Raw genomic sequence first — 13643 nt, 5'->3', positions numbered from 1 at the left:
TAGGTTATCCAAGTCAATTTCTCTACCAGACATTAAAAATGAAAAAAACAGAAGAAAAGAAACATTTCTTACAAAATTTTAATCATCTGTATTTAGCTGCTCAGCTAAACTCAGTGGATATCTTGTAAAAAACAAAATCTCACTGGTGGTGGAAATTTCCATTTTACTAACAATTAATGAGCATTCGCTTTAATTCCCTGTTAGCGCACCAGTTAATGCTGCTCCATTATTTATTCTCTGCTTTTACAGTCAGATTTAATCTATTGTCCTTGCAACTGCTCAGAAGAAATACAAAGAATGCACTCACTGCTGTTTATGTGTGGATTTTACCGCAGTGCTGCCACTGTTGGTCAATGCTTTTAGATTATCTGGTAATTTCCCTCTTGGTCTATGCCAAAGACACCACCATCCTCTGTCTGTTAATACTGTCAATGTGTTTCTCTATTGACATAATCAGGCTAAGTGGTGCTGATGCAATGACATTTGTGGTAATAGGAGACCGATAATCCGCACACAATTGCCTTTCTGCTTTTGCACTATAAGGGAGACCATGGGGAACACACCATGGGTCTGCAGAAAATCTACTTCTTACTGAGTGACCGTGGACATGATAGCCCAGCCCTTACTCTTTAACTTGTATTACCCTGTGGAAAATGGGAGTCCTGCAGGATCAAGCTATGTGTGCTGACTTGGTGAAAGGAGAACAGGAGGCCCAGCTGAAATAAAAGCAGCAAGAGCTCTCTCAAGTGGTTAAAAATGAAACTTCTCTCAGCTCAGCAATCAAGCCTTTATTTCTCACAGATTCCCCTCATCTAAGAAAGTAACCATTCTGTCTAAAGGATGCAGAAGTATAACAGACGTTTAAATCCAGTGCCCCAACTGTAAGTATTTGAATCACTGCTTTTGTTTCTTTCTTTCTTAAGGGTATGTGCTACAGCCATTCTAATCAAATTACAATGATAGATATTAAGTACCAAATCTAACCTTTAATTTAAGCATATTTAAATCAACATTCAAAGAAGTGGGAGACAGATCATTTTGTCCAAAATGTGGAAAAAACACTATATAATCTGCAAACTCTTTGCAGCCAATGCCCTAAATGCTTAAACCATAAACAGTACATGCTTAAAATTTTGTGGCTCAGGTCATGAGGTCTTTTCTTGATCACTAATAAATAGGCAAATACGCCTACAACATGTAGAGCCTACAGTAGCTATTGCCTTGCAGCCACAATAGTTCACACCATGCATGATTTTGTACATTTCATTTCATTTTTAATACATTAGCTAAAGGGTAAAACTTGTGGCTATTCTTTGAATAGAAGCATGCAGCAAAATCCTATACTCCTAGTTGATAATAAATATGTCAGTATAATGCAGCACAACAAGAATATCAGAAAGAAGTGTTTAGCTACAGACCTCAACTCTGAATGCCACAAGATCTGTGTGCCAATTGAAACAGCCACATCATTCACAAAGCTAAAAATGAACCAAAAATGCAGTTCATAATAACCGAGGACCCCCTATCAAGACAAACATTGTGTTTCAGCTACTACAGTTCAATGTCAGATCTGCCTTATCCTTTTAAAGGTACCAGAAACTCATACCTCCACAATCTCCCTCTTGTTCCAGATCACTGCTATCAGTAATTGGAAACAACTGGAAAAGGCTTTGAACTGGAACCATTTTCATCTCTGGGACTCACTTACAGATATTTGTGGAGATACTTGCAGTTACTTTCTAAGCCAATGAGAACCTTGACAAGCCACAGTGTTTCCATGTTTGATCATCTAGGTTCGATCACTCTCACCTGTACTTTGACTTCTGTTGGTTTCCCGAAGTGGCAGTATCTCTTATTCCCTGCTGCAGTTATCACCCATTTGTAACACAACGGCACCTCTATTTGAAGCTATTACTTTTGGTCTCCCTATACCCGAGTCTGCTCAGTGCTCTTCATTTCACCAATGACAGTAGCAGTGACATTCTTGTGATACTGTAATTGTTTTCCTGCAGGATGGGTATAACCGTTGGTGAACAAGGGTGTGCACTACATATTTTTTCCACTTTTAAGAGCTGAGTGTCCCTGATCTGATTTTAGACAAAATGAAAAATGTGCTTCTTATGCTTGATTATTACCTTTTTTATTTGGCTTTTATTCTGGCTAAATAGCCTGCCCATAGTGATCACAAGTTGTTTAGATGTCACAAGTAAATTACTCATTAACAGTTTACTCTGTATTTAAGAGAAACAGGAATTCAGATAGAAAAACAGAGACAACATTTCCAAAGTTAAATTCAAAATCAAAGAACACACAACTGGCAATGAGAGTACTGTTTCTCCCTGTGTAACTGAATCCATCATTTTGTGGTAACCCTAACCTTAGATTTTGTCTTTAAAAAAAGGTGAATAGTTTGTGATGTGCCAGTTAACTATTTTCTTTGTTTCCTTTGCGAAGAACTGAGAAAACAGGTGTGACATTTAGCACTCTTTAAGGCTGTAGTACATTTTTATGAACACACTACAAACTAGAGTTCATTCTTATCAGCTGACATCTCAAACTGTGGTGAATTCCAGTTTCACTTCAGCAGTAAGTTCAACTACACCACTCAGTGCTCCTGTCTAGCAGATGTACATGTACTGGAGCAGCACAGAGAACTAGATGAATCTAACCACAGAGCTGCAAGTCAAAATAGCAATAAAAGATCAAGATCAAGTTAGTTTTATGTGTTCAAAGCTTACTCATGTTTCTCAATAACAGGCGTTGGCATTAATTTGTCTGTACGTTTTTTGAATTAGCTAAGTTTCAACAAAGGGGTTTGATCATACTGATGAAGCTTCAGTATCCTCTTTGCAACTTTGTATTTGTAAGACTGACTATAACAGTTAACATATCACTTCATGACACTTCTTTAAGATAATTACGGTTATCAGCCCTGATAAATCCACTGAATCTCTTGGGAGAGTGGATAAATGGCCATTACTTGAGGCCAATATGACAGTCAAAAACAGAACTGAGCATGCAAAATAAAGTTTACATTGCACATTTTAAACAACTGCACCACTTTTCTCCCCTCCCCTCGCTGAACATTTCTATTTCTGTAGAGTGCATTAATATCTCCCACACAGCGGCTCCATTGAGCATGTCAGTAGAAAACAATTCAACAGCAGAAATATTACACTGTTTCTGTTATCACATATCCATAATAATTATATACATCTTATACATCGTATAGGTTTCAAATATTTGTATTTGTCTTCTTTATTATCAGTAATATAGTAATCAGCCCCAGATGGTGCATATCAAGCCCTATAGTATCGTTTACCATCAACAGCAGACATTTGCTGTACTCTGCAACATAAGCTATAATTTCCAATACTGTAAATAAAATCAGAAAAACACTTTTGTTTACCTCAAATGCTTGATATGTGTACTATTCAAATATTATTCTTTACATTAGTGGTTTGTGACCCCCTTCGATCAAAATAATATCTTTTTGAAAACCTTTGTCGCAGTATGAACAGTGTAACCAGTGGGAGATTTTGCCTGCTCACAGAGTTTCATGTGATTTTTCATTGTTTCACAAAGGGAAGCAGCAGGGATAAAAGGAAAATATTCATTCTGCACAGTAATAAATTACCATAACTTTATCCAACCCTGACTGATTTTTTTCTATCCTGCTAAATATTTTATATTTTGTATACACTTAATGTGAATAAAATAAATCAAAAAATGGAAAAACTCCCTTGACTGCAATATTTAGTATAGCACAGTTTAACCCATTTTTATCATAAAGTCCAATTAAAGTTATCCAAATTTCAAATAATGATCTTGTACATTTTTCTCTAAAATAGTTAAGATAATATATAAATTTGAATTTGCAGCATACAGAAACAATTTGGTAACTAGACATCAAAATTGGCCTCCATCACGCCTCTGTGGCTGTAGAACAGCATGGAAAAATCCATGTAGTTCTATAATCAGCAAAAGCCAATCAGAAAAGTTCAGACTATGTGAAAGAAAGTAGCAGTATGCATCTGGCTTATCAACAGTTGCCCAAAGCATTACAAACTTTGTTTTTTCTGGATGTCAGAAAATGTGTTCTTTTTTCACTACTCCTACACTTAAGGTCATAATATCAAAACTAACTCTGGTAAGTTGATGAAACTAACACATTACATGGTTAAATAGTTCTTCTAAAAGTTGAAATAGGTTTTGTTTGCATAGGATTTCTAGAAATTGGTGAAATTTGAGGAATGAAAAATGGCGCCACCATATTTTTTGTCATATGCCCTGTTTACCTATAATTACAGTAAATGATGGTAGGCCCATTTTCAACATATACCATGTGCATCTATTAAGCCATACTTAGGGTTAAACTGTAGGACAGTGAAATGAGAAATGTAACTAATTTTTGGACATTTTCAAGCAATAAATAGTGAAAGGTGTGATTTTGCTCCTTTTTATGACCTTAGTAGTTTATATTATACTGATATGACAGATAATATACTTTATTATTTTACTTCATATAGTTTATTTTTTCTGAGTTTTAATAATGCTACAATTTGTCTAGTAATTCAGTAAGTATTTAATAAGTATAAGTATTCAGTTTAATATTTGTCTTCTTAGATCATTTATAGAAAGAGGGATTATCAAGTGTTAACGAGTGAGGCCCAAAATGCAGAGATGCAGATTGAATTTAAAAAGACAAGCAGTTTATTTGTGCTAATGAGTAGTCATCCGGGGAACACAGCTGAAACTGACTGCAGAAACAAGACTGGGAAAGTAAAACTAAACACTAAACACATGGAACCACTACCAGAAAAATAAAACAAGAAGTCACTAACACGCAGACGAGGACTGAACACAAGACAAGACAAAGGAGACAGGAAGGAAAGAGAGACTAACAAACCTGAAGACTAGAGGTGCAAATAATAAAACAACAGGAAAACATATGATCAATCAAAGTGGTAATGAAATTCATGAACACAAGGAAACACAAAAAACTATTTTAAAAAATGGCAAATATAATCCACTTTCAAAACTAAAAGAAATTATACACCAACCAAAACTCCAAACTCTGTGTCATTGACCCACACTGCTGTTGTGCCAGTACATTAAGTACCATAGATTAGCAGAGTTTGATTTGGATGTCTACACATGCTCAATTTAGTATTTCTGAAAGCACTTTGAATAAATAAATGTTGAGAAGATCAGAACTGTGGTAGAACTTGTGTGCCCCAATGTGGGTACATGTAGTTAAAGGATCATTACTGTGGTACCAGCCTGTAGTACAACTGAAGGTTCTGGGAAACTTTCGGTTGTACCACTTTACAGCAACTTTACCAAGTACCTAAACTGGATTGGTACTTATATAGTGCTTTTGTTACTCTAATTGAACACACTGAGAGTTCTTTTTACCTTATCATCTACACATTCATAGAGTGCTTCAATTCTATGCCTAACCATCTTGTTTAACATTTATAGACTCACATAAATGCATCAGGGGCTATTCAGGGTATATTATCTTTTGCAAGGATGCTTCAATATGCAAACTGGAAGAGACGGGAACAAAACACCAACTTTATGATTAACAGACAACCCACTGTACTTCTTGAGTCACACCCACCACAAACATGTATTGGAACTTGTTGAAATTACACTAAATGCAAACATTTACATAGCTTCTTTACATTAAAAAAATGAGTTATTATGCAATTGTTTTATTTGTCTAGGCTGTAATTTGAGATATGCTAAGAGAAATACTAAAATAAAGCATAAATCATATGATAAAAGCAGCACAAAGCAGCAGCAATGATATTAAAAATCACATACAATAAAGCAACATTTTTTCTTTAGCGGTATAAGAGCTCAGTTACCTGTAGAGAGCACAAGGAGAGTGATGAACAGAACCATCATAGATATTTTTACTGATGGTTCTCAGTTTTCAAATACGCAAGTTGATCAATGTGTATATATACTTTGGTGCAGATATTGCTAAGTGCAGGAACATCTGCAAGCAGTAGGGATGATAGGCAACTATAGCTTCTGATCTGTGTGGTTGCGGCATCGTCTTCCTTCCTTCCTGTATTACTGTGTTTTTAGTACCACAAACAACTTACTAGAGCTTTCTGAGAAACAACCTCATGCACAAAATCCACAAACACCCAAATGTGTCTATGCAAGGGTCTCATATTTTTTACATGAGTTTTTTTTTCTCTGTTTTTGAGACTAAAATCAAATTATCAGTGGGATTTGATTTTCCTGAAAAAATTGAATAAATTGAATAAAATGAACAGTAAATTTTGGGGCGATAAATTGTTCAAAAATTTAGCAAACCAAAGGAAAATAAAAGCACCCAGTATTTGTTGTAATGGTTATTATTTTATGATAAAGTCCTATGGCCAGCCACTTTATTAAGTAAATCCTGGTCACTTAATTTGGCGCACCTGTGTGCATTCACCTGTGGCCACTTTATTGGGTACACCTACGGTCTTATAAAGTAGCCACTTTGCCACTCATGGCAACAGTTTGTGTGGTTAATAAAATGGCCCACCATGGATAGAGTATGCTTATGGGTAAATCAAACAAGCAAACAAAAACTATCATATAAAACATTTCGAGGGTTATTCTGTCTCCTTCTACCAATACAACAAGAGTCAAATGAAGCCAGGCCAACTGTATTTGTATAATACTATTCAAACATAGCAAGAGTGTTTTACAGAGGGGTTGAAAGAGACACTAAACATATGTGAACGTGTCATGATATAAAGCAAACACATACAATCATGATAAAAATGAATCATGATAATATAAGAACTGTAATAAAAGTGAACAATAAGAGTTTTTCCAATGTGCACAGACCTCCAGTTTATTCTGGTGTGCTTAAGTCTGTGCTGTGCGGTATGCAGTTTTTACTGGCCTGCATTTTTTAGTTAACAAGATGCAGATGTATTTAGTGCCAGAAAATCTCAAAGTCCACCTCTGCTTCCGCCCCCTTCTCTGATTGGCTGATAGAAATGGCAAAAGTTAGGGGAGGAAGAAATCTCTGTCCCGCTGTAATTTTGGTGGAATGATTTTTTCTTCCTGTTATGCCATCTTTCTCTCCTTGTTTTGCAGACGCCAGTAAGACAGTAAGATGGCCTCGGCACATGACAGAGCTGTACTCCAGGCTATATTCAACCCCACCACCCCCTTTGGAGACATTCCCGGCCTAAACCAAGAGGAGGAATTAATTGATGATGGTGAGCATGAGCTTCTGACTGGTGTGTCTCAACATATCATGTCACAGTATATTGAATTTATTTGAACACATTCCATTTCTAGGCTGCGAAAAACATGACATTGTAATCCAAACTGATTTCCGAGTGACATTTCTCTGTTTTCCTTTCCACGGTACCTGTCAATTGAGTTTGAGTCCTTTTTCAACCTGTTTATCTCCTCCTGCCAGACAGTGGCTTTGACAGAGAGTTGCTGAAGCAAGTGAAAGAGCTGGAGATGCGGGGTGTCTCAGCAGCAGAGACTGGGGATTTACAAACTGCGCTTCAGCTGTTCAGCCAGGCAATCCAGATCCTTCCTCAGCGAGCCTCTGCCTATAACAACCGGGCACAGGCCCTGCGGCTGAAGGGGGACACAGCAGGTACGTGCAACAAATTCAATAATAACCCTTTCCAGAGATGCCACGGTGTGCCAACTTATCAGACTGCCGAGTCTAAGGCCAGCATGAATACCGGAGCTTTGTCTAGCTGATGCACTTTGTCAACAGCGATGGTGCTCTGAGATAGTGTTGTGTTTGGTTGCTTTTACCTGCTGCCTGACATAAGAAGGGCAGGTTTGTAGGCAAAAGTGTTGTTGAACCAGTAGAACAAGGATATTACTAATACATATAAAGCGTTTGAATGGATAATGCTTGGTTATGAGCAGTTTACTTGAGTATGACTTTTTTGGTTTTTCCTCATTATTTGATTTCCACAGTACTTGAGAGAAAAGTAGTTCAAGCACATTTCAGCTGTGTTTATCAGAATGAATTTTTCAGTAGCCTGACCCAAAGCCAAAGCTGAGTATCTTAGAACATCATGGCCTAAAAAAAAAAAATCAACTTTCCAGACATGTGTTTGGTTCACGGTGTTGTTCTCTTCTTGCAGGAGCCCTGGGGGATCTGGACCAAGCGATTGCTCTGAGCGGCAGCACTGGGCGTACTGCCTGCCAGGCGCTGGTGCAACGAGGCCTTTTACATAGACTAGCATGCCAGAATGATGAAGCCAGAGCAGATTTTGAAAAAGCAGCTGCACTTGGAAGTGAATTTGCTCGACAACAGGCTGTGGTCCTTAATCCATATTCTGCCCTGTGTAACAAAATGCTGTCAGAGGTGATCAACAAACTACGCAACCCTGAAACATCTGACATGCAGTGATGTAAAACATTAGGTGTTCGTCTTCTCTGAAAGTCTGAAATCAATAAATTAACCTTTTTATGATGTTCTTTAAATTCTGTTCATTGTGCTGCTTTTAAAAAAAAGTCACAAATCCAACTAAAAGTCACATTTATTCACACATGCAGATCACACTTATTTCAAACAGAGTTGTTCTCATCACAAAACAGGCACTGCTGTATTTTATTAAATATGACACATGCAGCATGTGATGTAATCTCCAGCATTAAAATGCCAAATCATACCATTTGATACAGATGAGATACTTAAGTTTTTATCCACTAGATGTCAGTCTTGTCATACTGAAACAGTCATCAGCGGTTCCCCTTCCTTGATTTTTCTTTCAAACATTGCCTTTCACCATAAGGATGAAATATGCTGGAACAAACAGCACTTGTCATCTCAGTCATGCCAAATGGTTCATCTAATATCAAGAGGATGTTCCCCAGGCAAAACATGCCCAAATGCGAAAATTCAGCGGTGTCTTTTAGCATTCATGTTTCTCTCCACACTACACTGCATGACAAGATCCATCTCAGAGAATTTTGCACACCAACAAGAAAAATGATCTGAGTAAATGCTTAAAAAAAGAAAAAAAAAAGATGATTACATCACCAAGATATCCTGCTACACTAAATTATTCTTATTTCTAATATACAACAGATTGTGTTTCTGCAGGGCTTTAACACACTGCAGCTCTGTTTTTATACAGCAGCTCTACATGCGGATGCTTTTTCCACTTTTCAGATGAGTGCATACATGTTACGTCTCGGTGATTTCAAACAAGGCATAACTCGTGTTGTGGTCTGCCCGCTGTGCTCTGAGACGTGAGCGTTATCTTTTATGCTTTAGTTTCCCATGTTTGTCTCTGACCTCTCCCAGGCAGGGTAAAGCCACCGGCTCAGTGCGATCTTCTCTCTGGTAGAAGGAGCAGGTTCCCAGGTGATTTGACATGGAAGGAGTATCGCTGAAGCTCCATCTGTCCACAGAGGAAAACTGAGAGCTGAATTTCCAAACCTGTAAAACACAGAGGCAGAATTGAAGGAGGTGTGGGAGGCTGTCATGGCATCTATCAACTGTTTTGCACCTACAGTATACTGCGATGAGGAGGAATGTATTTTTAAATACCATGGAATCTAGATCACATAATACTTTTATCACATGTTAGGGCATGGTGTTATTTCTGTTTTGATCCGTGACAAATGTATACAAATTATGCAATTCATCTGAGAGCAAATACCCAGCTGTTGCCTACACAGTCTTATTAACATCCTATGTTTCCATGAATGATCACATATCTGACTTGTTATGGTAGCACTCTGTTTACTGGCAGCAAAGCCTCAGGCCATTCCACATCACTGATGTCATCGGCATGCTCTTTGTCTCATGATCACTGCAGTACAGAGATAGTCAATGCAAAAATATACACACGTGCATTGATAGTGTTTTTGCTTCATTAGCTCCAGCAGAGGGGCTTTGATCACACGTTTGTTAGCAGGAAAACTACTTAGTGTAGCTAAAAAATTATGAAAGCAAGTACAACCAAATTGCAACTGAAAAATAGATGTCTTATCTATCCCACCTTCATTTTCACTGCTCACCAACAACAAGTCATTTTTTTTGCCAGCGTATTTAATTTGATCTTCAACAAATCTGGGACATTATAGTTGTGTTCTCAGTCAAAAGATTTTAATTCATTCATTCATTCATTTTGTTATACCTCCCTAGCTGCCAAATTCAGGTATTTCTGTAAACTACCGAAATTCTTTAATATGATGATGATAAGCAGGCATCTTCAGAGCCTGAAAGAGTTCTGCACAGCTGAACGTTTGTCCTGAAGAGATGGTACTTGAATGAAAAATGCATTTAAATTTCCACAGCTCTGCGTACATAAATCTGAACCACTTAAAATGTGAACCCTTTACTCAGTTCTAATAATTCCAGAGAGGATTTAGTTAATTTCCGGCTCCAGGACCAACAGGCATCCTTGTGGGGTAGTGGCCTGAGCCACCAAGCTAGCTAACTGTGTGACTTTAACCAGGGTTCAATTCTAGTTGTCGTAGGTGAACCTCTAATAATGCCCAATTACAATCGCCTTATTTTTCTTTATATGCTATGTGGTGCTTTTTTTTTGTTTCTTCTGTTGCTGTTAATTACCAAACCATTGCTTGGACACCAACGTCAGGAAAGAAAGCTAAATTTCATTTCCTTGTGGTTCCTGACCTTAGAAGAAGCTGATATTTTGCAAGGACACAGACAAAGGCAGTAAATCTCCAGGGTCTGATTCAGTGGGAACTCAATAACTGTTGCCAACACAACTGCAGCTCAGTTTGTAATATTGTTAGAGAGGACTATTGAGAGTCAGGAGTGTTTACAGTGCAGCTGCTGTCATACTGTATGAATGACTCAGATTTTCCAGTGAAAGTTAATAGACTGATGCCAGGTACTAAAGGGAAACTGATAGAGAAGTTTGACATGATGTAAATAAATAGAAATGGTAAAACAATATGGTGCACACACTTATCTGTGAATGCAATCAAATTTACAGGTCAGGGAATATAAAGTGACTATAACAAAAAAAAAAACACATTTGCAAAAGAAAACCAATATATCTAGATAAATAAGAATACTTGCTTTCTTTTGGCAAATCCAGGAACTTCCTTCACTGGAGTGTTTCTTTTTCTCCCACTTGAGGGAGACCATCCCTCTCTCCTGCAGCAATGTGGCACACACCTCTCTCAATAGATGGGAGACTTGGGACAACTGAGACAATGTAAAACTGTCAAGGTAACCAGCAATATGCTGAATGATCTCCAAAGGAAGGCTGCTTAGGGGATCCAGATTTTGTGCATCATTCCTTTGAGGACTGAAGGTTTTCCCACCTGCACAGAGTGATGAATTGGCTTTTGGTTGGAGTACCACAGTGCCGCCATCTTTGGAGAACTTAACTATTGCGTCCTGACCTGTTGGGTGAAACCTCATCTGGGTGAAAGTACAACCAAGGTATGCTAAAGGGCAACGCTGCTGAAACCAGCCATTTAGAGAGGCTTGTATGTCAGAATGCACATTCTTGAAGTGAAAGCAGTATTCATCACGGCGAAAGTAGTGGCCACACATGTAGCTGAAGGCTGAACTTGTTTTGTTGTGTCTTCTAGTGACAGATTCTGCTTCGATGTATAAATAAAGACGACAAGGTTTACCTGCTATGACATCAGCTAAGGAAGCATCTTGCTTGAAGGGAGCTGAAGAAAAGATGTACGTTTGTGTTCCTATATCTGTGTAAAGACCATCTGTCGACACACTCTCTGAGATTGAATGTCCCTTCAGTTCCTTTTCCAGGGAGCACAGAAGTGTTGTGCTAACCTCTTCACACTTTGGAAGATCCTCAACTGAAATGCCCAGATCTGAAGTGTCAACACTCTGGTGTGTGGTTTGGGCCTTTCGCGAGGGGTCTTTCAAGTGATTGCGCTTTGCTCGATAGCTGGTAGGCACATTAAATGTTCGGACACTTTTCACCTCAATGGGCTCCAGACTCCCATAGACAAAATCCTTTTCTCTTGGTGTGCAAGCAGCAAGTTGCCCAAAGTTAATCAGCATTACCCCATTGTGCACCAGATACATATTATATTCTGCAATGTTGACTTCTTTGCCTAAACGCTCAAGGACCCCATCTTGCCATGGTGCAAGGCCAGTGGCACCGTCCATGGTTCTGGCAGTTACAGGACATTCTCCACCCTGGTGTAATTCTTTCTGACTCTTTGATGATTCTTGGTCTTCCTTTTCCTTTCCTTTTTCCCCCATATTCAGGTTTTTGATGGTTTGCTTGCATCCCTCCTTCTCCTTATTGAATATTTTCTCCCAGGAGCTATAATTTTGAATACTTGTCACATCCGTGCACTTTGCCAAAGTATCTCTCTCCTCTTGACTCAGTTCTTCATCCAACTTTGCACTGCCGTTTTCTGTATATTCACCACCGTCTAAAGAACAGCAAGCATTATCTGCAGGACTGTTGATCCCAGCAGCAATGTTTTGCAGGGCAGAATCCTCCAACATCAACTCAGGAAAAATGTTCTTCATTTTGATTGATTGAAACAGCTGCTCTTGGTCCCTATGAGCCATAGCAACATCAAGATTTTCCTCAGTGTTTACCAGAGGGTTTTCAGAAACATTTCTATAAAAGGTCAGGTCAGTTTCTGAAATAGGCCAGCGGTTCCACTCCTGAGAGCAACAGACCACGCTGGCAGGACAGACCTCTAAGTGTTTGGCCAGCCTGTGGCGCAGCATGGTGAGAGGACAGCCATAATAAACATTAAGGCAAGGGACTATCTCATTAGGACAGAGAAGCTGGTGCTCTTCTTGCTTGCACATGTGGAGGCTTGCACCACAGTTTTTGTGACATTTTACGACTATGCATGAAACAGAGGTCTGCGCAGGGACTTGACAGTGGACTTTGTAACACTTGTCACAATGCTTATGATAGCCCATTGGCATCTTCTAGCTTTTTACCTAATGAGAGAAATAACCCAGCACAGAAGGTAGTAACAGTAGTAACAGTTTCAAGCAGAGTAAGACTTAAAAATTTCTGATAGTTTTAAAAAGTAAAAATTACTTTACATACCATTTTGGCTTAAGAGCACAGCAGTGTGATCATCTAAGAACAAGTCAAACCAGAAACATGTTTACAGTCATATTACTACATATATGTTTTAATACTGCACCTACGCTTCCAAGAATGACATGGGTTACAAATTTTAATGGCGTCCTTTAGCTGACATGCTGACCAAAAAACTGAAATTCACAACTGATGAGTTGAATTATATGTTCAGGTTAAAAAGAAAAAAAAATATGAAAACCACAAATCTCAAAGTTTTTCTTTGAAAAAAGCAATAAGAGTGAAGACAATAAGAGAAAAATTTCTCACCCTTTGTTCCTTTGTTCACTGGCACCTCTGAATAACCTCTGCACTGTGTCTGGACAATATAAATAGACACAACAAAGGGGCAGACAGGCCAGTGGGACGGGGCACCATTGTCGCACAGCCATTAAGAGCCAAGGTCAAGTTACAGTCTCTACCACTGCTTCACACTGAGAGGGTGGTAATAAAAGCAGGTCCTGCACATTCTTAAAAAGAGTTACCCTGTGCTTAAAAACATAAACATTTCACCTTGTCTGATTTACTGAGTTTCCAACACTATAATGTTAAAACTTTATAATT

At 38.4% G+C, this 13643-nt stretch overlaps 2 protein-coding genes across 3 annotated transcripts in view; one reads left to right on the top strand and one right to left on the bottom strand.

Annotated features, from left to right (window-relative positions):
• Positions 1-8478, top strand: part of ttc36 (tetratricopeptide repeat domain 36) — a 65400-nt gene extending 56922 nt beyond the window's left edge. Inside the window, exons 2-4 of one of the 2 annotated variants that reach the window (XM_063492403.1) lie at positions 7117-7241; positions 7448-7636; positions 8142-8478. In XM_063492403.1, coding sequence (XP_063348473.1) covers positions 7136-7241; positions 7448-7636; positions 8142-8410 — 564 coding nt within the window. In that variant the 5' untranslated portion in view covers positions 7117-7135 and the 3' untranslated portion in view covers positions 8411-8478. Of the gene's footprint in view, positions 1-7019; positions 7242-7447; positions 7637-8141 lie in introns of those variants that run through there. The other variant, XM_063492402.1, reaches the window with a different exon arrangement.
• A 784-nt stretch (positions 8479-9262) lies between these two features.
• Positions 9263-12919, bottom strand: LOC134640711 (F-box only protein 40). The gene is made up of 2 exons (XM_063492613.1): positions 11063-12919; positions 9263-9445 (listed from the first exon to the last, which is right to left on the bottom strand). Exons 1-2 carry the CDS (start codon positions 12917-12919, stop codon positions 9263-9265), a joined length of 2040 nt encoding a protein of 679 aa, XP_063348683.1.
• Between the last annotated feature and the right edge of the window lie 724 nt (positions 12920-13643).

The sequence above is a fragment of the Pelmatolapia mariae genome, linkage group LG14, assembly GCF_036321145.2.
Source record: "Pelmatolapia mariae isolate MD_Pm_ZW linkage group LG14, Pm_UMD_F_2, whole genome shotgun sequence".
In the NCBI taxonomy this organism is placed as follows: Eukaryota; Metazoa; Chordata; class Actinopteri; order Cichliformes; family Cichlidae; genus Pelmatolapia; species Pelmatolapia mariae.
This window is presented reverse-complemented; position numbering and strand designations above follow the sequence as displayed.

Coding starts and splice junctions, on each gene's coding strand:
- LOC134640711 (XM_063492613.1), bottom strand. CDS start 12,919: ATGCCAATGGGCTATCATAAGCATTGTGACAAGTGTTACAAAGTCCAC. Junction 9,446..11,062: donor CCTGGATTTGCCAAAAGAAA/GCAAGTATTCTT, acceptor TGTGTTTTACAG/GTTTGGAAATTCAGCTCTCA.